Source organism: Gopherus evgoodei, chromosome 9 (genome assembly GCF_007399415.2).
Source record: "Gopherus evgoodei ecotype Sinaloan lineage chromosome 9, rGopEvg1_v1.p, whole genome shotgun sequence".
Classification (NCBI taxonomy): domain Eukaryota; kingdom Metazoa; phylum Chordata; order Testudines; family Testudinidae; genus Gopherus; species Gopherus evgoodei.
In genome coordinates this window covers 24912748-24939895 of record NC_044330.1, presented here as the reverse complement: position 1 = coordinate 24939895, position 27148 = coordinate 24912748, and the positions used below count along the sequence as shown (strand labels likewise).

General features: G+C 44.7%; 1 protein-coding gene across 3 annotated transcripts in view; it reads left to right on the top strand.

The window, feature by feature from the left end:
* The first annotated feature begins 13776 nt into the window (after window positions 1-13776).
* LEKR1 (leucine, glutamate and lysine rich 1) overlaps window positions 13777-27148 on the top strand; it is a 119764-nt gene continuing 106392 nt past the window's right edge. For 2 of the 3 annotated variants that reach the window (XM_030575957.1, XM_030575956.1), the window contains exons 1-3: window positions 13777-13931; window positions 16090-16186; window positions 26240-26454. In XM_030575957.1, the coding sequence (XP_030431817.1) occupies window positions 16139-16186; window positions 26240-26454 (263 nt within the window). In that variant the 5' untranslated portion in view covers window positions 13777-13931; window positions 16090-16138. The remainder of the gene's footprint in view (window positions 13932-16089; window positions 16187-26239; window positions 26455-27148) is intronic. The other variant, XM_030575958.1, reaches the window with a different exon arrangement.

Below are 27148 nucleotides of genomic sequence, written 5' to 3'. Positions count from 1 at the left end.
TTGTACCCAACCCCACTGCAGGTGTTACTGTGAGTGCTGTGTAACACCAGCCCCTAGGGTCTAGTAGTGGGCTGAGTGCACCACACGCTCAGAGACAAGTGCGGTAAGTGCTCCAAGCACTGGACTCTTCAGCCTCTAGCCCTTGAGAATCCACTCAGGGCACTCTCACTTTGTGTATGTGCAGATTCCTTTACTAGGGCTGCCAGAAATAAAAGATGTGAACATCCCAGGCTCGCCTGCTTTAACAGCTACCAAAAAGGAACCCAAAAGTTCCCAACCCAGCTCCTAGGGGCAGTCCAGGCCAGGCATATGAAAGTAACAAAGAAGTCCCATTGTAACCCCTCCACACTGTTCTGACTTCACTCATGTGTCTTCCTGCTAAGGTTTTATCTTCCCCTTGCCAGCAGCAGGTCCAGCTCTGGTCTGTCCAGCTGTCAGACCCTCCAGTCCCACCTCCAAAGCTGCCTGCTCTCCAGCCTCCTCTCCACAACCAGCTGTCTCTGGCCAGTGCGTCTGCTCTAATCCAGCCCTCTCTTCTGAGACTGGATTTATCTTCCATTCCTGTACTCTGCTGGCTGAGTGTTAAACTGGGAGTTAACACAGTGCCTTGTTATGAGCCAGCAGGATCACTACAGTATTGTGTGTGGTGCCTGTCTATTGTAGGTGAAGTCCATAACCTTTAATGTATTTACCCTCACAACACCCCTGTGATGTAGAGCAGAACTATTATCTTCATTTTATAGATGACGAACTGAGGTACAGAGTAACTTGTCCCGGTCACACGCTGGTGGAGCAAGAGTTGAACCTGGATCGCCTATGGTCTCAGCTAGTGCTCCAACAACTGGACCATCCTTTTTCTGCTATGAGTAGTGTAAGTGGGTGGAGCTTGTTTTATGGAAGAAGCTTGGAAGAGTACCACTACTTTTTTGTTTGTTTCCATTTTTAACGCTGTCCATCCTGCTAACCACAGATGATAAGTCTGGTATCTCAGGCGCCAGGCATTCCTCACAGAGGCCCCTCAGCTGTAAAACTTGCTGCCACCAGAAGTCAGGCTGACAGAGTCCTTCAGCCTGCAGTGCCTGATGTAAGATTAATCTCCTCTGACTTGCCTTCTAACAAACAAAAGGACTGCAAAATTACTATGGCAATAGTGCTCGAGCAAGTAACCTAAACTTAATTTGTGGATATAGGTTGGCTGTAAATTCCTTGGCGCAGGGACTGTCTTTCATTTTTTGCTTTGCAGTGCACCAAGCACAGTGGACCATAATCCTGGTTGGAGCCTCAGAGTATCACTGCAATATAAATATTTAGCAATGATAAAATGCCTTTAATTTTAGGGTGGAGAATGTGGTTTCTTTCCAAACAGGAAATGGTCTTTTAAATTTGTGACTGTGCCTAGATACTATAATGAAAGGTGCACACTAAAGAGAGCAGACAGTAGCATGACAGTGTCATTGCTCTGCAGGCATTAATTCCAACTAACCAAAAAAATCCACCTCTGTACAGCTTATCAAAATTTCGGGTCTTGAGTCAGAGCTGTGTCCCAGAAACTAGGTTTCTGCTATTTAAAACCTCTAATCCATGTGACAGGCAAGTCACGCTTGACTAGCGGGATAAATGAAGAACCCACAATGGAAAAGCTGAGGAGTGGGGAGCATAAAGACAGTGAGACAAATTCTGTCCTGCTGGACACCCTTGGAATACCTGCATCTTAAGTCACTAATCCTATTTCGTCTCTGTACACCCTGTACACCTACATGACGCATACGGTAGGAGTCAGCTCCCAGCTTGTTAGACTCTAGACTGTCACAACCCACTGAGGGAAATGGGAAGAGAATTCACCCACTGTACTGTTGTGTTTGTCTGGCTAGAGATGGCTTTCTGCACACCTTGTATAACACTATGGCTGTCTTTCACTCACATTCAGTAGTAAATGGCAAGCAGCAAAAGGTCAAGATGCTTATTTTTTTAATATAATTTTGTATTATGTAGGGGAAAAAATCATTGACTGAAAAAAAAATCCTACCAACTATAAAATATGAGACTTAGCTCCCAATTTTCGTGTGGCAATAGACATGGCTAATCCACAGTGACAGCACTGTGCTTGGGGCCTGCTGCTTGGACTGGCACAGCTGGGGACTCCATTGTTTTTACCACTATAAAGTGAGGTAATTTCTTTAAAAAATGCTACTGGAATCAGAACTGGAGATGCCTAAAGGACCTCCTAAAATTACTGTGAATAAAGTGATTGTTTTCTATCAGGTATTTACTGTGCTAATATAATCTGTGCAGCATCAGAGTTGAGAATATTATCTTGTTTTTAAAACCAGAGACATTGGCTTAAAACTAGACACTTTGGGCACCATCTTCTTATTTACATTGGTGGAACCCCAATTAAGGCCTTAATTAATCCCTATCTTGGTTCAGAGTCCAGCCCAGTGGGAAGTGGCTTATACCTCCCTTATCCTAGGGCTGGTAGGGGCCCCCAGCTCATGTTAGGGCAACCCTCAGGGCTGCCCTAACTTGTACCTCAGTCACCCTGGTCTCTGTGGGCCTTCAGCAGATAGGGAAAAGATGGGATGTAAGAATGCCTGGTCATGCCTCCTCCCGGCCCATCCTGACACAGCTTCAAACTTCTGCACTGAGGGATCCTGCAGGGGAGCAAAGAGTCAGACTAGCCAGCTCTGTGCTTGCATTAGAGGTATTCCGCAAGAGAATACTTTATTGGTGTTTTGCAGCCCCTCTGTCAATGAAGCTGGAAAAATAAGGCTGCAAGGTACCATTGATGGTGCCTGAAGTCACTGGAGAAGCACTGTGTTACCAAGAGGAAGATGAACTCCCTTTATAACTACATAATGACAGACTAATGTTGTTCTAATTTTAATTTCAAAATGTTTTGCTCTTATAGGAAAAGTTTTATTCATGTGAGTAGGGCAAGTAGGGTTTACATTTGCAAAGTGCTGCACAAACATTCCATGCTCCCTCTACTAGACCATGCTGCCTCATTGAAGGTTTGATCCTAAAGAATCAGAGTAACTGAAACATCTATTCTGACCTCTTGATTTTCCTGGAAACCAATTGCTAGGCAGCTAATACACCTGGAAAGTTAATATATCACAATTCTTATCAAAAAATGAAGCGATGTAGAAGTCAGGCATCAGAAATAATGAAGCCACTGTTGATGCCGTATGTATCGCAGACTCTAAAAACAACGGTGGGGAAATTCACTGCTTATGAAAACGAGGGACCTAAAGTATGGAACAGAGTTAGGCATACTGTAGGCAGGTACCGCAGGTGCTTCTTGACACACAGTTCTGCCAATGCACTTCAGCCTCAGCCAGTGCACCTGAACACCCTACTGTCCTTGGCCTCTCGCTGCCAATTGTGACAAATTGTTAGTTTGGTAGTTTTTTGAGATGAATAGCAAATACTTCTAACGACTCTTATGCAAGCAATTTATAGGCTAAAATTTGCTTTTACAAATCATTAGGACAATTAGAAATAATGTGCAGAAATCATGATCTGATCACAGATAATTCACAAACAGTAATGACAGCTAAATTAATTGTTCACGGTGCATAGATCACTTGGCCAGGACCAGTTCTAGGCACCAGCAAAGGAAGCACGTGCTTGGGGTGGCACAATTCCAGGGATGGCATTCCGGTCATTTTTTTTTTTTTTTTTTTGCTTGGGCAGTTGCACTCTCGGAGTTTGGGGCGGCAAATTTTTTGCTTGGGGCGGCAAAAAACCTAGAGCCAGCCCTGTAGCTGGCTCTACTTTCGTACTTTCAGAGATTCAAAGTGACAAACTCTTCAAGGTGGATATTTTTCTTTCTCCTTGGGTTTCTATTCCAAGCACATCATAGAATCAACCTGCTTGATTCTTTCCCATATGCATCATTTAACTGTCTGCTTCTCCCTTTTGTTGCCAGACTAACCAATATCTGAATGGAAATGCATTTAAGGTTAGTTACATTATACAATCACAGGTCCTGATTCTGATCTCACGCTGATTTTATTCTGTGGTAACTTCATTAACTTCAGTGGAGTTAAACCCTAGTTTACACTGATATAAGCGTGGGTAGGCTCAGGCCAACAGTTTTCTTTTTTTTATATGGTGTTCAATTTACTTATATTGGCTGTCATACCATGTATACATCTGTTATGTTCTAAAGATGTAATTCTTTGCCTTTTAATAAACTACATGCAAGTTATTGATCTTTTTGTTGCTAATATCATTCTAATCATATTCATATAAGAGTAAATTGCACAACAGGCCCTGATCCAGCTTCCCTTTGAAGAAAATGAAAGTTTTACCAATGAGTTTAATGGGAGCCAGATCGGATTCTGAATTATAGTTCTTATTGTACAACACTGTCAATCTAGCTTCATTGTAAGGCATAAGATCATGATTAATGTCAACCATCCAAATGTACACATAATTAAAGTACATCCTGTGCTATCCTACTGTTGGGTTTTCACCTATTTACAGTTGTCCTGTGGGACAAGTCAAGCCACGTCAATAATGCAACATTTACATTTTTGTATCATGATGTTTTGTTGCATCGCATTGTATTGACAAGTCATGATGTAACATCACCAGGAGGAGGAGGAAAGGTTAAACCAACCTAGAACAAAGTAATACCACCATTATTAGAGGTGGTTAATTGGGTCCATCCAGAGCAGCAGAAGGTGAGTGGAAGTCCAGAATAATATTCATCACCATACAATTTTAAGAGGGCCTGCAAGCCTTGACTCATTTGACTAATCCCAACTGATTACTGATATAGGTTGGGACCTTATGGATATATAATCTTTCATGAAATCTGGATCTCAGAATGTTTTATGGAAACAAATACAAGGGAGTGGGCACTATATATTGTAAGTACACTCCACTGAAGCTGCTGTCAACCATATCTATAGTGATGACTTCTTGGCCAAATCCAAGAGCTTCTTTCCCTTCCACTCTGTCTGCTGGATTCATACTCTGTCACTCCATTCTCTCTAGTACTCTCTCCTTCCTGACTTTTCAGTATCTTTCTTGTTGGTGGTTCCTTTTCCTATCTAACCAGTTCTATATAGGTTCTTATACCACCTTCATTATTGCAGGATCTGAGTGCCTTCCAGTAGTGCATTAAGCATCAAGATGAGCATCTGTCATGCGTTCCTTCATACTCTCCATCCTCTCCTGAGAGGGAGAACTGTGTGTGCAGTGAAGCATTTTGTTGTGGAGGGGGTTTTGTTAGGTTTTTAATAACCACACAGTAGTGTGTATAACTTAGACAAGGCAGGTCATCTTGCACTTGGAGAGAAGGACATGAGATTTGTGTTGGTCCTTAGTGAGAATCTTGTCCTAGCCCCTAAGAAAGCTCCCTCCCTTTATAGAGGAGCTTTATCCTTATGATAGAAAGTTCCATTTTGCTTGAGGAGGAAAGTTGTTGACCACAGTCTTCATTTTGAAGTTTTGGGTGTTCCAGCTTTGCTGGGCCCAGGCCACTGAGCATCCTGAAGATAAGGACCAAGACTTTGAACTCTCTTCCACCAGTGTCTCTGTGGCTTGGTCTGTGCCCAATCCTCCTCTCCCTTGACACTGAAATGATGGGCGACTATCTGAGCTCTTATGGCTTTAACTCCCACTTCTGTGCTGATGACCGCTACACCTGTCTGTGCTTCTGACCTGTCCCTCACTTCAATCTTACATCTATGAATCTCTTTCTGACATCTGTCCCTAGATGTCCTGCTGTCAACTCAAATTCAATATGAACTCATTTCCCTTCATATCCTCCCTTCTTTTTCCATCATGGTCATGAAATCCACTTTCCTGCCTGTCTCCCAAGCAGGCACCCTGATATCATGCTTGACAACTCTCTCTCCTCTCCTAACATCAAGTCATTGCCTGATCCTGCTGATTCCTTTTCTATAACATCATCTACATCCCCGTTATCTTGTCTTAGATTTGGTAATGTCCCACCTAGGGTCCTGCAACCTCCTTCCCTTCAATATTGCCATATTTCCATTGTTCACTGGCATCACATTGCCCTCTGCATCAAATACAAACTCCTTGTCTTTGCCTTCAGTGCTGTGTGCACAGTTTGCCCCTGCCTACAACTCTCTTTCATCTCCCACCATTCTACTCGACCCCTTTATGCTCTGGCAGCTCCACTAGCTTTCATACCCCCTGTGAGTCCCTCTCCCACAAGCATTTCTGCACTTTCGCTTACACAGTCTCTTTGTCTGGAATTACCTTACTGGCCATGGTCCCCATCCAGCCCTCACTTTCAATTCTCTCCTTCCCATTTCTGAACCCATCCCTGTTGCAAAAATGTAAAATGGAGCGTAGCCACAGGTGGGCCTGGGTGGGCTGGAGCCCATTCCCTTAGCATCCAGGCCCATCCAAATCTGAGCAGGGATGTAGTGATGCCACAGTAGTTCCAGAGCCTAACTTGGGCACTTGAAATCCAGGATGGAGCTATGCGCCCGCCTTTCAGAAAGCTTTGCTCCGGCAGCTCTGCCTTGCCATTTTCTGAGATGTCCTATGCACATGTCCAGCATAGCAGGTGAAGCCATGTGACTGGAGCACCAGGGCTTGGAAGAAAGAGGGGCATCAGGGGAGAAGCTGAGCTAGCAGTCTGTTATTGTCCATCCACCCAAAAGTTGGGCCCCACCCAAATGTCCACTCCTAGCTACCCCACTGATATAAAAAAACCAAATTAAACAAACAATACAATTTAAAAACAGGACCTAACGTGCTGTGTATCTATAGCACCAGAAATAATTCATGTCATAACCTTCCACACTTCCAAAACCTTCTCCTTCCTTTGACCCCTCCTACTTTGTCTCACCTCACTCTCCATTTGTTAGGGAGACCTAAACTGCAAGCCTGTAATGCCAGCACAGAGTCTTTAGTTTTGTAATTCTCTGCAGAGCACTCTGCATATCTATGGGGTGGTAAAACTAAACAATAGCTTTATCTCTCCATTTCCCTAGCTGAGCCTCTGGAATGGTAAAGAATGTCACAGCAGAGCTGATTTAGGGTAACAAGGCAAGGCTGCTTCTGTGAACTGTATTAATACAGTCATGCATCCCACTGAAGTAAGTATTCAACCAGGAAAGCTCATGCTCCAATACATCTGTGAGTCTATAAGGTGCCACAGGACTCTTTGCTGCTTGTATTAACATTAGTTATTGGATTAAAAACCAAAACCAAACAGAACAGCCCTAAAAGCACAAAGCCTTCCGCCTATGAAATCATACGCTTTTTGACCAGAACAGATAAAGTACCCGTTACATGATTACCATCTGCCTATCAGGCAAGCAGACCTAGTCACTTATACGGAGATAAAAGCTTCCACCGCGCCCTGCGCCCGGGTTCTGCCTGGCGCTCTGTGTCTATTAGACTGATTCCCAGATGCGCGCTGCTAACGGCCCTGCCTTGTGATGTGCGAAGTTTCACCCGTGTCGTGTGTGTGAGTTGCTGCCTCCCGGGAGACAAGGGAAGGGGCAGGGCAGTTCAGGCCAGGCGCTGGCTGTTACTGCGTCCCTTGCACTCATGTTCTTGCCCGTCCGTTTGGCCTTGAAGCCAGCCCGTGCCGCCTGCAATTTGTCATCGCACCGTAAATGGCGGTTCCGCCTCACAAACCGCACACAAATCGCCCCTTCAAAGTTATGCTAATAATACCAGGGTCGGGATATGTCTACATTCATGCGGCTTTCCCCCCAGCCTAGACACTTCACTGCAGGATCACGTGTCTAGTGGGAAGACAAAGCCGGGGGCCGGGGTAGGTTTATTCTTGTCAGTGCCCGATGATCGTTTCCAGGAATATGCAGCCTATAAAGCGTGATGGTGGGTGCGGTATCAGCTGTTTCTGCGCCGATTTCTGCTTTAGGATAATTTGATGCTACATTTAGAAAACACCACGGGTCATTTTCAGAGCAAAAAGCGATGGCAGTAGCAGTTAATCATGCTGCATTTTTGTGCCTGGTCCCCCTACCCCCACCCCCGCTTTTCTACCTCTCACGTTGTGTGCGTGTGTATGTGTGTGTTCAATACCGATCACTTCATTTCCTGAGGTGTGACTGCTTTAATGCAGGCTGAATCACCTCCCGCTGTGTAACAGCAGTGTGTGTGGTATAAGTGACAGGATCTCCTCTCACACAGCCGCAGACTCGATTGAGCGTGGGGGAGGAAGAGCCCTGCCCTTTCCCTACAGCTCCCGGCTGCTGCGTGACTACTGGCTTTCACAATCATAACACTGTGGTTATATAAACAGATCTCGGCGCTGATCTGCACGACACCTTACCCTGAAATTTGCACTGCAGTAGCGTGACAGGAGCGGGGAACGGTGCCCAGCTCTCCACCTCCTCCGCGCCTTCAGGGCCCCCTCCATACAAACCACTCGGCCGGTCTCACGCAGGCTGAACATATGCTCAGAAGGCAAATCAAACGCTGGAGCGGGAGGGCTGGGCTCTCTCTTTGATACGGCGCGCAGTTAAATACCCCCCGCTTCCTACAAATGTGGTTGAATCGCTCTGTGCTGCTTCACACGCAGCGCAACCTCCTCCCACCCCCTGCAAGTCAGTCAAGGTGAACCCATTGAACCGGGTGCTTTGGGAGTGATGCGACTGAACTGACTCGACACTAAGCTGCCTCCCACCCCGCTTCCCCCCAGAACGTGCTGGGTAGGGGAGGTCAGTTTGCGCCACGTTTTGGGAAGGAGGGAGGGATGAACCGGAGGTGTTCACGTATAGCCTGTAGGAAGGACAGAGAAACCCAGGGCTTTCGATCAGGGCTGAAAGAACTCGTTAGCCCTTGATTTTGACCTTTGAACATATGTTCCTCCTGCGTGAGACCGAAAGATTAGTTAGTTAATGTTTGTAAAGCGCTTTGAACGTTACATGCTGAATTATTAAATAGGCCAGCGGGTAAGGGGGTGCTGTGGAGAGATGGGCTACTAGATCGGGTTCATCACGTTTTAGAAACACACGCAGAGAGCCCCTACGCCGTTTTAATGGCTGTCTAATCCCTGTAGTGATTTTTAAAAACCCTAATGGAAATCAGAGAGAGAGAGAGAGAGAGAGTGTATGTGTGTAGATATATATAGAGAGACACCATGAAGTGCGTGCGTGCAGCATCTATATTTGGCTGTCTCGTCTCCAGCTAGCGACAGCCAGTCCCGCCATAATTACCTAATTTCTAGCTCCGCTGTTTTGAGATAAAGTGATTCAGTGACGTTTCCCACCCTCCCCTGTAAGTAGGTTAATAAGAAGGTGGACGCTTCTTTCGTGTCCTGGTGTCGAAAATTCTCTTTATTAGCTGCCTCGATTGCATGTCTGGCTTGATCGCGAAAAAAAGAAGTTTCCCCTGGAGATGAAAGGGGCCCGGCTCAGGCATGCGGCTTTGCTTGTGCCACGCTCAGCCTTAGCGAGTTAGCCCAGCTTTAAGGTCTGCACGCAAAGCTCCCAGCAGCGCCTCAGCCTATGGGGCCTTAGTCACGCACGGATAACGGGAAATACAGCCGAGCAATCGGACTCCGCTAGGGCGGAGGGCACCGGTCACATGCACTGGAGAACAGAGCCGGTGTGCCTGGACGATGATGGCCTGCTCTGACAGGGAGCCGGGCAGCTGGTGCCCAGGACCTGCTGGGCACTGTCCTGCAGTGCCCGTGGAGCTGGGTGCCTGTGGTACCCACGGAGCTGAACCTTCGCACTGCCCTGGTACCCAGAGGTAGGCGCTGCCCCGGGAGCTGGGCAATGGCCCGGGAGGCAGATGGCTTAGCAGCTGAACCCCACTGCCCTGCCCTGGCAGCGGGCGGGGTCATGCCCTGCAGGAGGAGCTGGGAGCTGCCCTTTCCGAGCGGCTGCCCTGTGCCGTGACATGTATGCGCGCCTGGCACGCAGGGGCTGCTGGGCTCCGGGGTTGCGTGATGTGCAGGGATCAGCGAGCTGCTGAGGCACACGCACTTCGTGCTCCTGCCCCAATGACCCCGGGGACCCCTCCCTGCTTCCGGGCTGGCGTGCAGGTGCTCTGGGGAGGGAGGAGCAGTTAATCTCTAAACGCTTAGCTTCTGCTTCGAGCCCGCCCAAGAGAGTCACGCTATTGCTGGGACAGGCAGTGAGTTCACTAGGGAGGAGGAACACACAGTCTCTTAGTTATCAGGGGAGTGTAACAGCTGGGAGAGAAACCCGCTTACAGCAAACCTAGTGGGAGCTCTGCAGGCTGCTTTCCTTCTCCCCATAACTCTCAAACTACTCAATGAAACGTCCCCAGACCTGCTCCGAGGGAGGGAGCCTCTCTCATTTAGGGATCAGGCTTTTCAAGTCTCTGCAGCTGGTGAAAGAGGATTTTGCTCTGTATTTGCGTGAGTTCGTTCCACCGAGGGATGTAAATCTTAGTCTATCATTTAAAATTTTTAAAAAAACACTCCCCCATTCAAACTGTTCCTGAGATGACCACACTTTTTGGAAGTAACCAAGTGTAAACATGCCTCCCTTCTACTGCATATGCTAAGAGGAAGTTTTGTTAAGAATGCAAATCAGATCTCTAACAATAAAAGGAAGAAAATTCAGTTACAGCTGCCTTCAGATCGCAACAAACTGTGCCTAAGTATACACTGTGTACACCGCAGAACGTCCCCATTTTAGGAGGGACAGTCCCTAGTTTTCAGCAAAACAATTACCATTTCCCACTCTCTGGTCATGCAATCACTTTAAAAGGGGCTGGAAATTGTGTCTATATTTATCCCTAAATATTCTTGTCAGTCGTGGCATGTGTATATATAACGAGCTGGGTTCTGAACAAACTTCACACTGGCTGGATCCTGAGAGAGGTCAAGCATACCTACAACTGCCAGGGTGGATCCTGCTCCAATTCAAGTTGATGGCAGAAATAGCTATTGACTTCACTTGTACACAGGATCAGGTCAATAGACTTCCACGGGTATTGCACATCTCTATTTGGCCAGCTATAAAGTGTTAAAAGGTGAAATAGAACCAGGCATAACTCTATATTTCCCTGCTCATCTCATTTTAATTCATGCTCTTTATTTTGAAATGTTAAGAATTTCACCAAACAAACAAGGGTACTTTGTTCATATCTGTAAAAGAAATACATCAAAACTCTTTTGTGGGATCCCTGAATAAATGCTCATACATTGCAGTGCTCAGCTGTAGTGTATTGGCAATATTGTACGCTGAAGTTTGCACAGCAAGTTCTTTTCTTATGTTTCTGACTTTGTTCAGAACTGAAGTCACTGATTGCTGAGGATGCTCAGCATGACATAGGGTAGGGGGGTCCGGGTTCAGTTAATTTAAGCCTTAACGTTACCTTGGTGCAGTTGTTTTATGTATATAGTTTTGTGCTAGACATAACCTCTGTCTTTCATATAGAAATAAATAGAATTAACAAATAACGAATAGGCCATACACAAATGAAACCAATTTGATCAACAACATTGTGCAAGGATTAGGGCTGGATCCAGGCACCAGCGTAGGAAGCGGGTGCTTGGGGTGGCCAATTCAAAGAGGCGGCATTCTGTCCGGTATCGGGGTGGCATGTCCGGGTCTCCGGCGGCAAGTCCTCATTCCCTCTCTTCCTCTTTGAGCTGCCACTGAATTGCCACAGAAGAGGAAGAGAGGGAGGACCTGCTGGCGAAGAGCCACCACTCGTTGTCATCGTTGTCTTTTTTTTTTTTTTTTTTTTTTTTGCGCTGCTTGGGGCAGCAGAAAAGCTGGAGCCAGCCCTGGCAAGGATTGTCTTATTTTTCATTATAGGAGACTTGCTGCTAGCTTTTTCCAGTTTAGAATTCCAGCAGATGTTTCATCACATATCATGTTTTTATCCTCTGCTAAGACAATTTGTCTAAATTTAATATCATAGTTTAAAAATGAAAGGACAGTACTGTAAGTGTATATTGCTTAGGTCGGAAATGAACAACTTTTAAAGATGCAATCATGAAGCCAAGAGGACATTCTGTGGTCAAAGCCTCATCCGCAGTACCAGAGAGCTATATGGGTTCACATGAGTGCAGGAACTAGACAAAAGGTCTGATCGACCACAACTGTTTATAAAAAACCCAAACAATTTCACCAGTGTGTGAACTAAACCCATAGTTTGTTGTGGCAAGGCTTACAAGACACAATAAAATAAAAAGCCCCAGATTCCTGGCCTTGGTGTAGATGCGGGAGGATTCACATAAAATAACACCGATGAAAAGAAGCTAGTGTCAGATATGAAATTAATTCAACAGAAAGAGTCATCATAAAAACTTCTACTTTGATTCTCACATCTTTCATTAATTTATTTACTTTTTCTTGCTCTACTGTAAACTCAAAAAGATTTCATTCAGGGCTGGCAAAGCAGACAGTTCATATAGAGGGTGAACAGATGTCCTAGTTTTCAGGGATTGACCCAGGCTTTAGAGTCAATTCTAGGGTCACAGACAGCTCAAGTGAAATCAGGATTTTCTGTTTTCAATAAAACTAGGTAGGTAGTCAGCTGGTTATCCTCTCCTTGTCAACACCATCCTGGTGGGCCTGAACATACTGCTTCTTCAGCTGTTGACCACTAATGTTAAATTGAGCCCGTGATCACAATATGAATTAAGAAGTGAAATCTAGGACACCACAATCCATCATGCCGCAGTATAGCAAATTCTAAAGTAGCAGATGGTTGAGATGACATAGGTAGGCCCCACACACATAGGAGCAATAGCAAAATATTAGTTTTAGATTCTGTAGCTGAGGCTCTCTGCAAATCTCTGTAGAACAGTAGGGGTGGTGCCAAGTAACAGAGGGGTAGCCATGTTAGTCTGTATCCACAAAAACAAGGAGTCTGGTGGCACCTTAAAGACTAACAGATGTATTTAGGCATAAGTTTTCCCTGGGTAAAAAAACCCACCTCTTAAGATGCATGGAGTGAGAATTACAGATGCAGGCATAAATATACTGGCACATGAAGAGAAGTGGAGAACCAGTGATGACAAGGCTAATTCGCTCAGGGTGGATGTGGTCCATTCTCAATAATTGATGAGGAGGTGTCAATACCAAGATTGGGAAAATAGGGGTGGTGGTAGTTGTACCCAATTATTGGAGGGGCCTATTAGAAGAGGTGATAAAGCAAAGTCTTGTCTGCCCTTGTTTGTGCCTGTCCAGGTGGAAGTTAAAGGTAGTACTTTTGGAATAGCAAGGGTTAATTCTAGTGTGCAAGTTAACATTTCCTCACTCAATAAAATACAATACCAAGTTGACAATTCAACCTTTACATCAGCCATGACTGGATTGATGATACACAATAACTATACACTGCTATTATCTCATTGGCTTTTTGTTTTTTTTTAAATATATAAAGCACACATTACAATGGATTAACTGTTGCACATTTGTTTTGATGGAAGTACATGGTGTCTCTGGACTACACCCCAATCAGTCTGCAGAGCAGACCAGGCAGCCTCACTGGATATTATTTCATAACCTAAAGTAGTATATAATTAGCCTCTGCAAACATAGCCACCATCTGTTTGTACACAGCTACATCACCTCTTGCCCCTCTCCTTTTCCTTATTATTATCATTCACTGGCATTACCTTGGCTAGGGAAAGAATGAATACAGCGTGTTCCTAGTGACTTAGCAGACGAGTTAAACTCCTAGCGAAGAGATGGAGGTTTGTATTTTTCACACGAGCAGGGGCTACAGCCTGAGCAAGCTGAGGTTTGATCAGTTAGGTCCGGTGACTACACCCACCCCCATTGCTCCCCCTACCTACTCACCGCTGCGCTGCAGTCTCTCCCCACCTCAGCCTCGCCTTTCGCCAGGCACGTGACTCTCTTCCGCTCCCCTCACGCTAACTGACGCGTCGTTACGTTCCTCAATGTTGCGCGGTTGCCGTGGTTACCAGGGAAGCTGTAGGAGTCCCCGGCAGCGCGAGGGACGCCGTGGTAAGAAAATGCCCGATCCCCGCCCCCCGACTCCCTGCGCGTCCCCCTCCCACCGCGGGGCCACCCCCCCCCACCCGGAGCCCGCAGGCCCCGTTCGGAGTCAGGGGCGGCGGCCTGCGGTTGGAGCGTCGGGGGAGGGAGGGCTCCGCTGCGCTCGGGGTCGGACATGCGAGGGAAGATTGACACAGGGTAACAGTTTCCAGGCATGTACAGATAAGGCGGCATCTCTTCCCAAAAGCTGTTTCTCACGCGCTGTACGTATCACTGACTGCTACAGACAGCACATTTCTGCACGCAGCATTTCACAGACACTGGTGCAATAACTGCTGTCTGTAGGCACTCGCTACCTCAGCTAGCACTTTAATACACGAACAGTTTCTTACAATTGGTACCTATCGATAAGTGCTACCGGTGCACATTCCTGCGCAGAGCAGGAGTTCTTGTGGCACCTTAGAGACTAACAAATTGCTTATGTTCAAATATATTTGTTAGTCTCTAAGGTGCCACAAGGACGCCTCTTCTTTTTGCGGATACAGACTAACACGGCTGCTACTCTGAAACCTATGCAGAGCAGTATCCTTCAAGGCTTAGCGCTGCTTCCCCATCCCACAGGAGTCTGTGGGCCAGCGCTGTACAGACTGGCACAGGAAGACAGCCCCTGCCCCGAGGCGCTTACAGCCTGGGACAAGGCCACGGGGCAGTAGGAGGAAGCAGCACACAGCCTCAGTTGGCACCCTAGGCAGCCCTTTCAGCTCACCAGTGGCCGTATGCTGCCAAGCTTCTTTGTAGGCATCATGAGCCGGGAGAGTTGTCAACAGGCAGGGCTGGCTTTATGACCCACGGGGCCCGATTGGAATGCTCGGCAGCGGTCTGGGGCTTCGGCGGCACGGGGTCTGCTCCAGGTCTTCCTTAGCACCAAAGGATCCTCCCCCCGCCGCTGCTGAAATGCCACCCAAGACCCCTGGAACGGGGCCCTCTTCAGCGCAGGGCCCGATTCCGGGGAATTGGTGGAATCGCCGTAAAGCCGACCTTGTCAACAGGAGGAGTCAGCTCATGCTGGTCCCAGCACTGCCTCACTGGGCTAAAGTCTAGCTTGTTTCCATCCCCACTGCAGTCAGTGGCCAAAATCTGCTCTTGCTCTCCCCCACCATGCCCCACTGAGCTCTCACCTACATGCACCCAGGGTCAACAAGGGTGAGGGGGGGAGCTGGTACAAATTACCAGCCCCGGGCTTCCCTGGCTTCGTTGGCCCTGTTTAGCTAGTCCGCCCTTACTGGGGGGGCCTGAAACATTTTTTTCACCAGGGCCCGAACCCGCTCTCGGCGGTCTTGCATGCACCAGCTCTATCAAGGTAGTGGAACAAGATTGTGCTCTGGCTCATACTTATGCAGAGCACCACTGAAGTCGCCGGGCTAGATTGTGCTCACCGTCATGCCTGTGTCACCCTACTGGCATCCCTGGGCCAAATCTTGCCTATGTCCAGCAGTGCTGCATTGAAGTCAATGAACCAAATTCTTCTCTTAGTTGAGAGTAACAGTGTAACAGCAGAGGGGAGAGCAGAATTGTGTTGGTGGAAATGAAGGTGAAATTTGACCTGATATGACTAAATAATGTTAAGTTTATATAGATGGACAGTTTTCAATTTCATTTGAAAATTTCATTCTTAAATTCATAGGTGAAAACAGAATAGAATACCAGTAGACTAATTCTCATTTGTGGGCTAGTCTACACTAGAAGCGCTACATCAGTGCAACTGCTTTCCCATCAGCATAATTACTCCACCTAGGCGAGAACTGGAAGCTGTGTCGGTGAGAGAGTGGTTTCCACCAACACAAGCGCTGGTGTGGACAGCGCTTAGGTGGCTGTAACTTGCATCGCTCAGGGAGGTGGCTTTTTCACACCCCAAGTGATGTAAATTACATTGACTTAAGCACTAGTGTAGACAAGCCCAGATCCTTTAAGCTGTAGGAGGACAAGAGAGGATGGGGCTATATATGGTGTGCATAGTTTTGTCAAGTTGTGCAAAATGATGAAGCCTTGAGCAAGATTGAAATAAAGTAGGAAAAAGTACACATGCAACTCCTCTAAAAATACTGCCCAAGATAGTTATAGTTTTTTACCCCTCTTGTTAAACGAATTCTGACCATTTAATCTCCAGGGGTTTTGTGTGGTCCTGCTTCATAAGCGTGCCTGAATTTTGGAAGGCCATGGATCGACATGTTCCTATGCATGCATTACCAGAAGAAATCCAAAAGGTAAGAAATATTAGAAATATAACAACATCTGGGATCAAAATTCTACAATGACTTATGAATATTCCACTGGCTGGAAGTTATTATACATAGACTAATAACACTACAAATACAGCATCTGATCCAGCATGACCATTTCTATGTGCCTATATTTACTGCCATGAGTTTGGGATGAGTGCGGAACAAGTATGTATTAGTCTACTCAAATGAATGCCAATAAAAATTATATACCCTCCAATTCCACTTCATATTTTGTCTTAGTGCGCATGAACGTGGATATATAAAGATTTTTTTTTTCCTGTTTGAAGTATATTGGTGTGAAGGTAACTGATATCTTTGTTATGGGAGGAGCTCATTGACACCCACAAGTGGAGACTAAAGTCACTTTTTATAATGGTTTGCAGTTCATACTATGGTTGGTAAATAGCAATTTGTGCTGTTTTTTATGACCACATGTGGTATAAATATAGCAAAAGATATACACACAGTGACTTTAAATCCTATGGTAGTTTTATGATTAACTATTCTTCTTTATTCTCAGGCAGCAAATGTCTGAAAAAGTGGAAGTTGCATGAAATCTGAATAAAAATTCCCCTTAAGACAAGTTGATTGCTTCAGTATATGTTTTAAATGAACTCTTCAGCCTGGGGGACATTCTGTTCTTATTATTCTCCTATTTTTACTGTGTTCATATATGTTCAAAATGTGCAAATAGTGCAATTTGCCAATGGGAAATTTTTTAATAATTATTCTATGCAGCGCTGTTGTAGCCGTGTTACACAGAGCTCTCTGTAAGATCAAATGCTTGTCTCTCTCACCAACAGAATAAAAGATATTACCTCATATACCTTGTGTGTCTAATAATTATTCTGCCATTTACTTGTGCACATGGCAAGCTGTGCTATTTTCCAACTAAATAGTTGCTTTAAAGTTGACTCACAATAACTTTTCTTTTTGTAATCTCAGAGTACGTAAAATTGAGGCTTGCTTATAAAATAGACCTGTACTGAAATTTGGCTTTGAATAAAGAATTGGATCAGTTTCAACAGAATACATATTCATAGTTGAATAGTTAGGAGGAAACCTCTCTTTCTCCCTGTAGTCCTACCTGTGTGACTAGCTCAGTCATTTTTTTTTGTCTTGCAAGAATGGGGGAAATTCAGGATTAGGAGGAAGGGAAACAGGAGAAACTAGAGGTAATCTGTCAGAAAAGGGAATTAGGGTGACGGGAGTGTGTGTGTGTGTGGAGCATTCAGATGAAGAAGAAAATAATACAGGGGAGAATAAAAAAGTTAGAAAGGAGAAGGAATTACAAAACATAGAACTTCGGGTCAGTAAAAGTTTGTTTTTCTGTTTATATCCATTGTTCAGCTTCTAGTACAGCTTTGGATAAATATTGTTTTTTGGTATTTGGCCAACCACTAAAATTAAACATTCAGTTACACTCCTGCTTGTAGTTTCAGGTCTTTATTTTATTTATATCAGAATCAATCTAAGCCTTTAAAAATCTCACAAAACAGGGGACTTAGTTGCTGGCCTTTAAGATGAAAGGCCAATATTTAGTTATTTTGTAACTGGATATTTCAAATATAAGTGTTTAGCCCTGTGTTTAGCAATGGGGCACAAAGATCTGTTTCTAAGTAAGTAGATGAATAAGGAAAAAAAGATTCAGGTACATTGGATAGGTTATTTTTCATTTTTTATAAGTACCGAAACATGCAATTCCTGTAATATAGTAATTTTTGTCAGTGGAATCTAAAGTATGGGCCGAAATGGGCATTATCCCAAGGTCATGCTCCTTACAAGCTATTCAGACATGTAGAAATACTGTAATTTAAAGTTCCGTTCTTTCAGAAGCTACTAGGGTGACTTATTCAGCTGGCTAAGAATGGGTCAGATCACTAAAGCTTTCTTTCTCCTGCGTGATTTATGCTCCCCAGATGTCTACTGTATAGAGTCAGAGAGACATAATAGGAATGGCTATCCATCTTGGTTCAGTTCTCCACTTGTCTTCGGTGGGCTAAAAGATGTTCAGCGTAGCCATGGAACACCATTAGTTTTTCAAAAAATTAATACAGCTCAGAGCTGAATCTACTCCCAGAGATGCTATAGTGTAACAGCTGGAAATGCTGCCCTTCAAAACTATTTATACTTCACAGACTTCTTGTCATGTTTTCATAGTATCTGCTGTTATGGAGATCAGGTCCTTGGCAAAAATTCTTATGGGTCAAATTTATCTCTGGTGTTATTTGATGTTATGGTTTTTTTTTGTGATTTGCACTACTTTGGCTCTTAATCTTCAAGAGCTCTCTCACATACGTGGCTATCAGTGCACTTAGTACATTAATGTAAAGTTAAATAGAACATCTTTTAATGTCCATCTATTGGCCATCCCTTGCCTTGATTGCTGTAATCTTTTCTTACCTCCCCTGACCTCCACCTCTTTGCCCTTCAGTCTGTCAAAAACACCATGCTAAAGTCATCTCTCCTATAACTGCTTCAATCACAACTTCTTTTCCTTGATTCCCTTAAGTGGCTTACTGTCTTTTTCCATGTCAGATTCAACCTCCTCATCCTTACTGCTGAGGCCCTGTATGGTCCTTTTCCCACTTACCCATAGGCGTGTGCAGCACATTTCATTAAGGTGTGCACCCAGGGAATTATTTTTTTCAAAGGCAAACATCATAAAGGTTGGGGTGTGAGAGGGAGTGCGGGGTGTGGGAGGGGGTGCAGTGTGCAGGAAGGGGCTCAGGCCAAGGCATTGGGGCAGAGGAGGTATGCAGGGTGTTTGAGGGGGCTCAGGGAAGGGAGTTGGGGTGCAGGAGGGGTGTGGAGTGCAAGAGGCGGCTCGGCAGGAGGTTGGGGTGCAGGAGGGATGCGGAGTGCAAGAGGGGCTCAGGGCAGGGGGTTGGGGTGTAGGAGGGGTGCGGGGTGCGGCAGGGGGCTCAGGGCAGGGAGTTGGAGTGCTGGGTGCAGCAGGGGGTTGAGGGCAGGGGGTTGGGGTATGAGGTGCAGGCAGGGGGCTTAGGGCAGGGAGTTGAGGTACAGGAGGGATGCAGGGTGCAACGGGGCTCAGGGCAGGGAGTTGGAATGCATGAGGTTGCAGGGTGCAGCAGGGGGCTCAGGGCGTGGGGTTGGAGTGCAGGAGGGGTGTGAGGTGCAGGCAGGGGGCTTAAGGCAGGGAGTTTGGGTGCATGGGAGTGCAGAGTGCAGCAGGGGGCTCAAGGCAGGGGTTGGGGTGCAGGAGGGGGTGGCAGGGGGCTCAGGGCAGGGAGTTGGGGGGTGGAGTGCAGGAGGGGGCTCATCAGGGGGTTGAGGTGCGAGGTGCAGGCAGGGGGCTTAGGGCAGGGAGTTGGGGTACAGGGTGCAGGCAGGGGGCTCAGGGCAGGGAGTTGGGGGGCAGGGTGCAGGAGGAGTTCAGGCTCCAGCCCAGCGCTGCTTACCTGCAGTAGCGCGCTCCCTGCCTGCCTGCCCTGGCCCCACACCGTTCATCATGTCCCTGCGCAGCCCCTTGGTAGGAGGCCCAGGGCTCCGCACTCTGCCCTTGCCACGCCTCCAGGTACCTCCCCCAAAGCTCGCGGTTCCCTGTTCCCAGCCAATGGGAGCTGCGGAGGATGGTGCCTGGAGCAACACACGGGGGCCCAGGGATGTGGTGCCATGCCAACCGCTTCTGAGAGTGGCCTAGGGCCTGCAGCACCACAGGAAGCAAATCCTGCAGGCTGGATCCAAAGCCCTGAGGGGCTGGATCCGGCCCGTGGGCATTAGGGTGTGCATGCCTATGCTTACATGCACAGGTGCTGGAACTACAGGTGCTGGGGGTACTGCTGCACCCCCTGGCTTGAAGTGGTTTCCATCATATACAGGGTTTACAGTTTGGTTCACTGGCTCTCAGCACCCCAACTATACAAATTGTTCCAGCACCCCTGCTTACATCTCTGATCTGTTCTCCTCCTACTCTTTTTACTCTGTTTCACCCTGACCTCCTCCTGTAGTACATTGGGGAGGGAGGGACCAGCTGTAGATAGTGAGAAGCACTATGAATCACCACTGCCGTCTGGGAATTCAGAAACATTGATGGATTAATATCACTTTAAGGTACTCTTATCTAATCAGTTTAATGATCTGAGGTCTTTATAGATTGTCATCATAATAGTCCAGAAACCAAAGAACCCTCTTCTCATTCTAAGTACTTTGTGTATAAGCTGTAAAAAGTTTTGTCTCTGAACTTTAAATTGTGATTAATATAAAATGGCTGTGCTTGGTCCTCTTTTTGCCCAAGTGAAGCGAGGACCTACACTCAACTTGATAGCAATTTTTTTGTCTGTCTGTATGGCAGTAACTTTTGAAAACCAACATTTCAAGGGAATAATCAAGACCTCAATGGACAGAATGGTCTAGGCATCAGTTGGTGAAAATTGGAAAACTGAAAAATCCTGATTTCCACTAAAATCACCATTTGGTCATTCAGAAAACAAGGGTGAGGGAGTGACCTAACAAAGATCTGTGGGAGGGGAGCAGAGTCACTCTGGGTACAAAGATGAGGTGTTGACCTTAATGGCCTAAGGGAGGGTAGCAGGGTCATGCTGGATATAAGTGTGAGGCAGTGACCTCAGGGTTAGAGTTTAGGGTGATAATAGGATTGGTGGGCCCTTCATCCCCTTGCAGCCCAGTCCCTTCCTCCAGCTGAGTTCCTCACCCCCAACTCTGGTCAGCCCCCACATTCGGGCCTTTAATCTCCATTCTGGTTAGGCCCTACTCCAGCCAGGCTCCTTGCCAATCCACTTTGATCTCTTAATTTGGATGAAAATTGGGAAAACCGAAAAGGCCTGATTTTGAGATTTAGGATGAGGGTTAGGTTGGGGCAAGGGGACAGGGAATATTGTTATGGCACCAAAGAGCTTTCTCTGCCAGCAGCACTAATGGGCACTTTGAGGGCTCAATTTTAGTGGAACTCAGGCTGCTAGAAGCTTCTCTGTGTCCCTCAAGAGGGCCTCTCAGACCCATTCTGTCGAGGTGTGCTCCTACTCTACCTGTCTTCCATTCCAGACAGGCCCTCCCCCCCACACTCTGGTCAGAACTCTATTAATTTCGGTAAAAATTGGAAATCCAGAAAAGTCTGATTTTCACTAAAATCCAGATTTCCAGTTTTCACCAAAATCAACAGAGTTCTGACAAGAATGGAGGGCCCTGGAGCCCTGCCATAGCAAGACAAGGTCTTGGCTGAGTTTATGGCTTGGCCTACATAAACAATGAAGCATGCAACCCTCTAGTATTGTCAAACCTTTTTGTTCTGAAGACTAATTTTATTTGAAATGAATGTCTACTTTATAAATTATCAGACACTATTTTGTAGCCTTAATATACTTGGGACTTGTCTCAGTTAATTAAAGCCCTTTCCTGAATCATATCACAGAAGAAAATAATTATATTTTTAGGTTCATAAGTATCATTAGCTATTTATATTGGGTTTTTTCAAAAATATTAGTATATGTGATTCTTTTTACTTTCCAATTTAAAACCCAGTGACTTTATCAGCAGCGTAACAACATGATAGCAATGTCAGGAACAGTACAATGCTGTACACTTACTAGGGAAAGGCAGTCACAGTTCTTTTCTCTTACTATTTAACTGATGCAGATGCACTTTTAGTTCTAAACATTTCTTTCCTAAAGACTCAATCCTGCTAGGCTGAATTCAAAGGCAATTGAGGATGTTGAGCACTTAGCAGGATCAGGCCCTAAATTAGCTATATTTTCATTGACGAATCATGTATTTTCATTGTACTCTCTAGACCTGGGGTTCTTAACTTTTTTCTTTCTGAAGCACCCTCCCCCCCCCCACGCCAACATGCTATAAAAACTCCACAGCCCACCTGTGCCACAATAACTGGTTTTCTGCATATAAAATCCAGGGCTGGCGGTAGGGGATAGCAAGCAGAGGGGTATGTACTGATATAAAATCCATTGATTTTAGTGTGAATTTTGGGTGCACAGAGAATGCAGGATCAGGCACTAAAAGTTCAACCTGACTTGAAGGGGTGTCACATTTTTACTTTATCTAGAAAAAAATAAATTTTAGAACAAGCTTTATTCATTAACTCAAAAAGGAAATTATTTTTAGTACTTTAGTTTAATTTCTCTGAAAAGCTCCCAACCATTTAATTCAATTAGCAGAACTGAAACAGATCTGTACTCAAGGGTCTGAACTGGAAATTTTAATGTGACAGAGTTCTTTACACGGGGACAGAGTGAAGTGCCCATAATTGTTTATTTGAAAGACAGAAGTGGTGGTACTGCAAGAGAGCACAATGTTCTTTGGGGGATAACAACCCCCTCCTCCCTCTCCATAACAGCTCATGTTGTCCTTTTACAATATAGTAATTTTAGTGCTTTGGAATCTTATGATATTTGTTCTGAATAACAGTTTCATATTTCCAAGTACAGATTGTAACTGCCAGGAAAAATAAACTTGAGTTTTTAAGTTTGTTCAGAGCCACTGTCACTTTATTCTGAGTCAAAGTTAAGAGATAGGAAATAATGCCTGTCTTGGTAATCCCAGAGCAAACATGCCAAAATATGGTTTTATCAAGTTACATTTAAAATGCAGCATGTTACTGAACCTTTAAATAGTGACTTTTTAGCTAATAATTTTTGACAAGTTACTTGCCTTTTGGTTAAATGCAATCTTTTTTTTTCTATTCAACCCCATTAAAAAAAAACATTCCAAAATGTTCTTTTTGGCTCTTTTTGTGTGTGCACGTGTGTTTGAACTTCTCTTTTTTTTCCTCACCATCATCCTTAGCACAAGGGGATTTATTTATTTTAACTTGGGCTATGCTTGCAGTTTTTCTGATTTCTGATCTTTCTAAGTCATACCGCTTTATGATACCTTTGACTGTAAGTAATTGAAACAAAGATAAAAAACATGGTGTGATCTCCCACATACTCAGTCACTCTATTTTGCCCCTCCAGCTATGGCCCCATCTTCCTCCTTCCCTGTGCCTTTAAGATAATAAGATAATAACTGCTCCCTTGAGCTTCTCTCCTCTAACTTCAGCCTGGATATCCTCCAGTCACGTCTGGATCTGCTCCAGAGTGGTTCAGACCCTTTTCACTCAAATAAAACTGCTCTCATCACTCTTATTAGTGACTTTGTGTTGGCTAAATTATAGACCCCATTCCGCATCCTCACTCACCTTGACCTTTCTGCTGCTTTTTGACACTAGGGCATATCATCCTTTTTAGAAACTTTGTCTTCTTCTGGTTCTCCTACTGCCTCTTTGTTGGTTGATTGGTCAGTGTCTCCTTTAGCAAATTGCTCTTCTCACTTTCTGTGGGGTTCCACACAGGCCCTCTCAGAGGTCCAGAGAGGCCCAGGCCACTTCCAGCTTTTGAGACCCCTAGCCATAATAAAATAAAAAATGATGACACATGAAAACATATTAAGGCACACACAAAAAAGAAGAGTGAGATATAATTGAATATTTTTTTATTTAACAAATGCTTTTCTAACCCTTTTCTGTGCAAAAAAAATTATGTCTTTTACCAAATCACATCTCTTATTTGCTTAAATTTGCTGCTCTAAGCTGAGGGAGTGTATCACATTTTGGTCTGATAGGGATGCACATAAAAACAAGTTGTGAAACTTATCAAATGCCACAAAATTAACAAGTGTCTAAATGGCCCTCCTGGACCCCTCTCTGATTGGCCCTGGTCACATGCATCGATCTGAAGCCCATTTTTCTCTCTCTCTACATCCTTTGTCTGGGTGATCTATCTATTCACATAGCTACAAATATCAAAATGACTCAAAATGCAACCTCTCCACTCCAGACCTTTCTCTCTTCACTTAATCCCGCAGTTTAGCTTTTCTCTCTGACATCTCTTTCTAGGTATCTCACCTTCAGTTTAAACTTTACATGAATAAAACTGAACTTTCTTTCCAAGCCTGCCACACTCCTCTCTCTCTCTCTGTGTTGGCCATCATTACTAAACTTCTTGTTACTCAGGCCTGCAACCTTTTTAGACTCTCTCTTGCCCTGCACATTCAAGCTACATCCAGATCTTTCAGCTTCTTACTACACAAGATTTCTGTCATCTGATCTTTACTGTCTGTCCAAGTAACTAAACCAATTCTCCAAGCCCTCTCCTAGCTTGACTACTGTAATCACCTCCTTTGTGACCTTCCTTATACCCACATCACTCCTCTTCAGTCAATTCAAAATGCACTGTTAAAGTAATCTTCCTTACATATTGTTCTCAATCTCACCATGTCGCCCCCGCCCCTCTTCTCCTTGAGTCTGTGATGGGATGTACCTACCCTGCACCAGCCCTGAAAGAGTTAACTGAGCTTTGCAGGCTGAGGAAGTCCCACCCCTCTGGCTCTGCTGGGCATGCTCAGCCTGGAGGCAGAGCATAAAAGGAAGCAGCCCAACTCAATCTGGGCAGGCTGCTGAAGTGGGAGGATGCAGGCTCTTGGCTGTCTCCAGGGACCTGTTACAAGCTCTGACTACAGAGCCATTGCATGCAGTGTTCCAGATGGACTCTAGACTCCTGATGAGTCTGGAGAAGAGACTGTTCTGGCAGAAGCTATGCCAGCTGAGGACCCCAAAGAGCCAGGTGAACTGTGGAAAATCGCTGAGGGAGAAAGGGTAGGAAGCAGTCCAGGGGACTTAGACTCTTCTCTAGTGAGTGAACCAGGGAACCAGTCAGCGTGTTTTGGTGGTGAGCACCCCCACCATTGCTAGGGCCCTGGGCTAGGACTTAAAGGAACTGGTAGGGCCTGAGTCCCCCAACCCTGGGTGGTACACCCTCCTAAGTGGTGCCCCACTTCCCCAATAGGCCACACAGTCCCACAGTGGTGGCTACTCTGTTGACTCCAGTCATTAGGCCATGCTGCCCTGAGTAGAAGAGCTGCTTATTGAATCCAGCCATTGGGGCAACTCAACAAATCTGCTTCTTGTGTATATTCAGAACTAAAGTTGCTTATCTAACTGACAAAAGTAAGTTTTACTGCTGCATCAGAGAGACAACACCGTTGAGGGGAAAATAGCAGAATTCTATTCTGGTTTTTGTAGCATCAACAGAATTGTAAAATATATATGTTCCAGTTGCAGAAACTCTACTGTCCCTGATGAATGAGCCGGAAAGAATATGCTGAGTTTGCAGGGCCATTGTTGGAAAAAAACATAATTGTACTGGTAAACTGAGCAAACTTGATCTGGAAGTTCTGAAGAGAGACTAGAATGGAAAACTAAGGGATAACTGACTAAAAAAAACTTGTATGCCTGAAAGCCTCACCACATTTCCCTGTGTGTTAAATTTTCACCAAGCTTTGCTGAAAGCTTTGCAATGTCTTGCCAGTTAACTCTGCCTCTCAGTTTAAGAAATGGTGGTTCAATCAGTTGTCCATTGTGTGCTGAATAATTTATCTTTTGATGATGAATAACTTCACACCTGCCAAATCATACAGAGTTTCCATATGACACATATGCCATGTAAGCAGACCTAATGATGATCACTGTTTTATTCATGGTTTTTGTGAACTCTAAATGTGCTTTTGTAGGACCTGCTGGATTGTATCACTTCATTTACTTCCAGCTGTTCTTCTGATCTGTTTAAGAGAAGATGAGTTGTCCAGAAACAGCACAGAGCAAGACCTTTCTGGCTCAGACAATCTGGAAGTCATACTAAGAAAGTAGCTTTCTAAAATACAAACTGGGTGTTTTTCTTTATTTTGAACTGTTTCTCCATAAAATATACTTCAGCGAGTCCATCTTCTCTTTTTGGGGGACACATGGGTATGTATGGTACGTTAATAAGTTCAGGCACCTTGTAAGGATTCCAACAGGCAGAACTACTGGGTTATAGTTTGATTTCGTTTTGCTAATGTAGCAAATATTTTAGTTATTATATGGTAAATCAATAAAGAGACTTCTGATAATCAATGATCCTTGTGGTAATCATTTAAAATTAGTCCTGTTTTAGATTTGTTCAGTTTACTAATTAGTTTCAATACATTTCTTAAAAGCATTCTGATGACTAGTTCTTTTTCTAGATGTCCCGAGATGAGACAGTGTGTAAATATTGTGGAGTCAGCTATTTGATCCTTCACGAGTTTAAGCTGATGGAAGACAAAGTGAAAGCAATGGAAAAGGAGATGAAGTTTTATGAAGGAAGTGTAGAGCGGGAAAAAAGACTTCAAGCACAACTACAGTGTCTTAGTCGAGACTTTGAACAGTGCACGGCTGACAGTGAATCAAAAACAGAAAGGTTGGAACATGATATTCATCCTTATATTTTTTCATTTTAACATTCTCATCAGTGTAATTGAAAGGATGGTTTCAGAATGTAAACAGGCTTTGGCTTCCCTTCCAGAATCAGCCTGAATCAAGTGTAGTTCGTACTTGAATATATTTTAGTATTTTAATTTAAATCATAGTTTGATGCATTTCTTAGAAGCAAATAATTATCTGAATATTTAGAGCCAGTCAATAAATATAAGTGAAAGAAAGGTCAAATTATTTCAGAGAAAGCTATTGACAAAGATGGAAAATACCTTTATTACTGGAGTCATAATTTATCCAAAATTGTTCAAATCAAAATTTAGACTATTATGGTTGGCAGAATAAGGATTTTACATTTCTGAAATGTGTACTTACTGCCTTAAAATAGGTACAATAATCTGCTAAAGAAAAAACAGAAACCTTGCACTGAAAAGCTGAAAGAGGGCACAAGAAGTGGTACAGTTTCTGAAAGAATTTTTTAGAGCACTGAAACTGATGTGAAATTGGTTAGTGCTGCATGTGTGTAGTTTTGAAATGGCTTCTAAGTCCTACATGAGAATCCATCTTGCAAACATTTACTGCCATGCATAATGCAAGATATATTGTGGTAGTCCCATTAACATGGTGGGAGTTTTGCCTTCATAGGAACTTCAGTAGATTGGCAGTATCAAATGCATAAA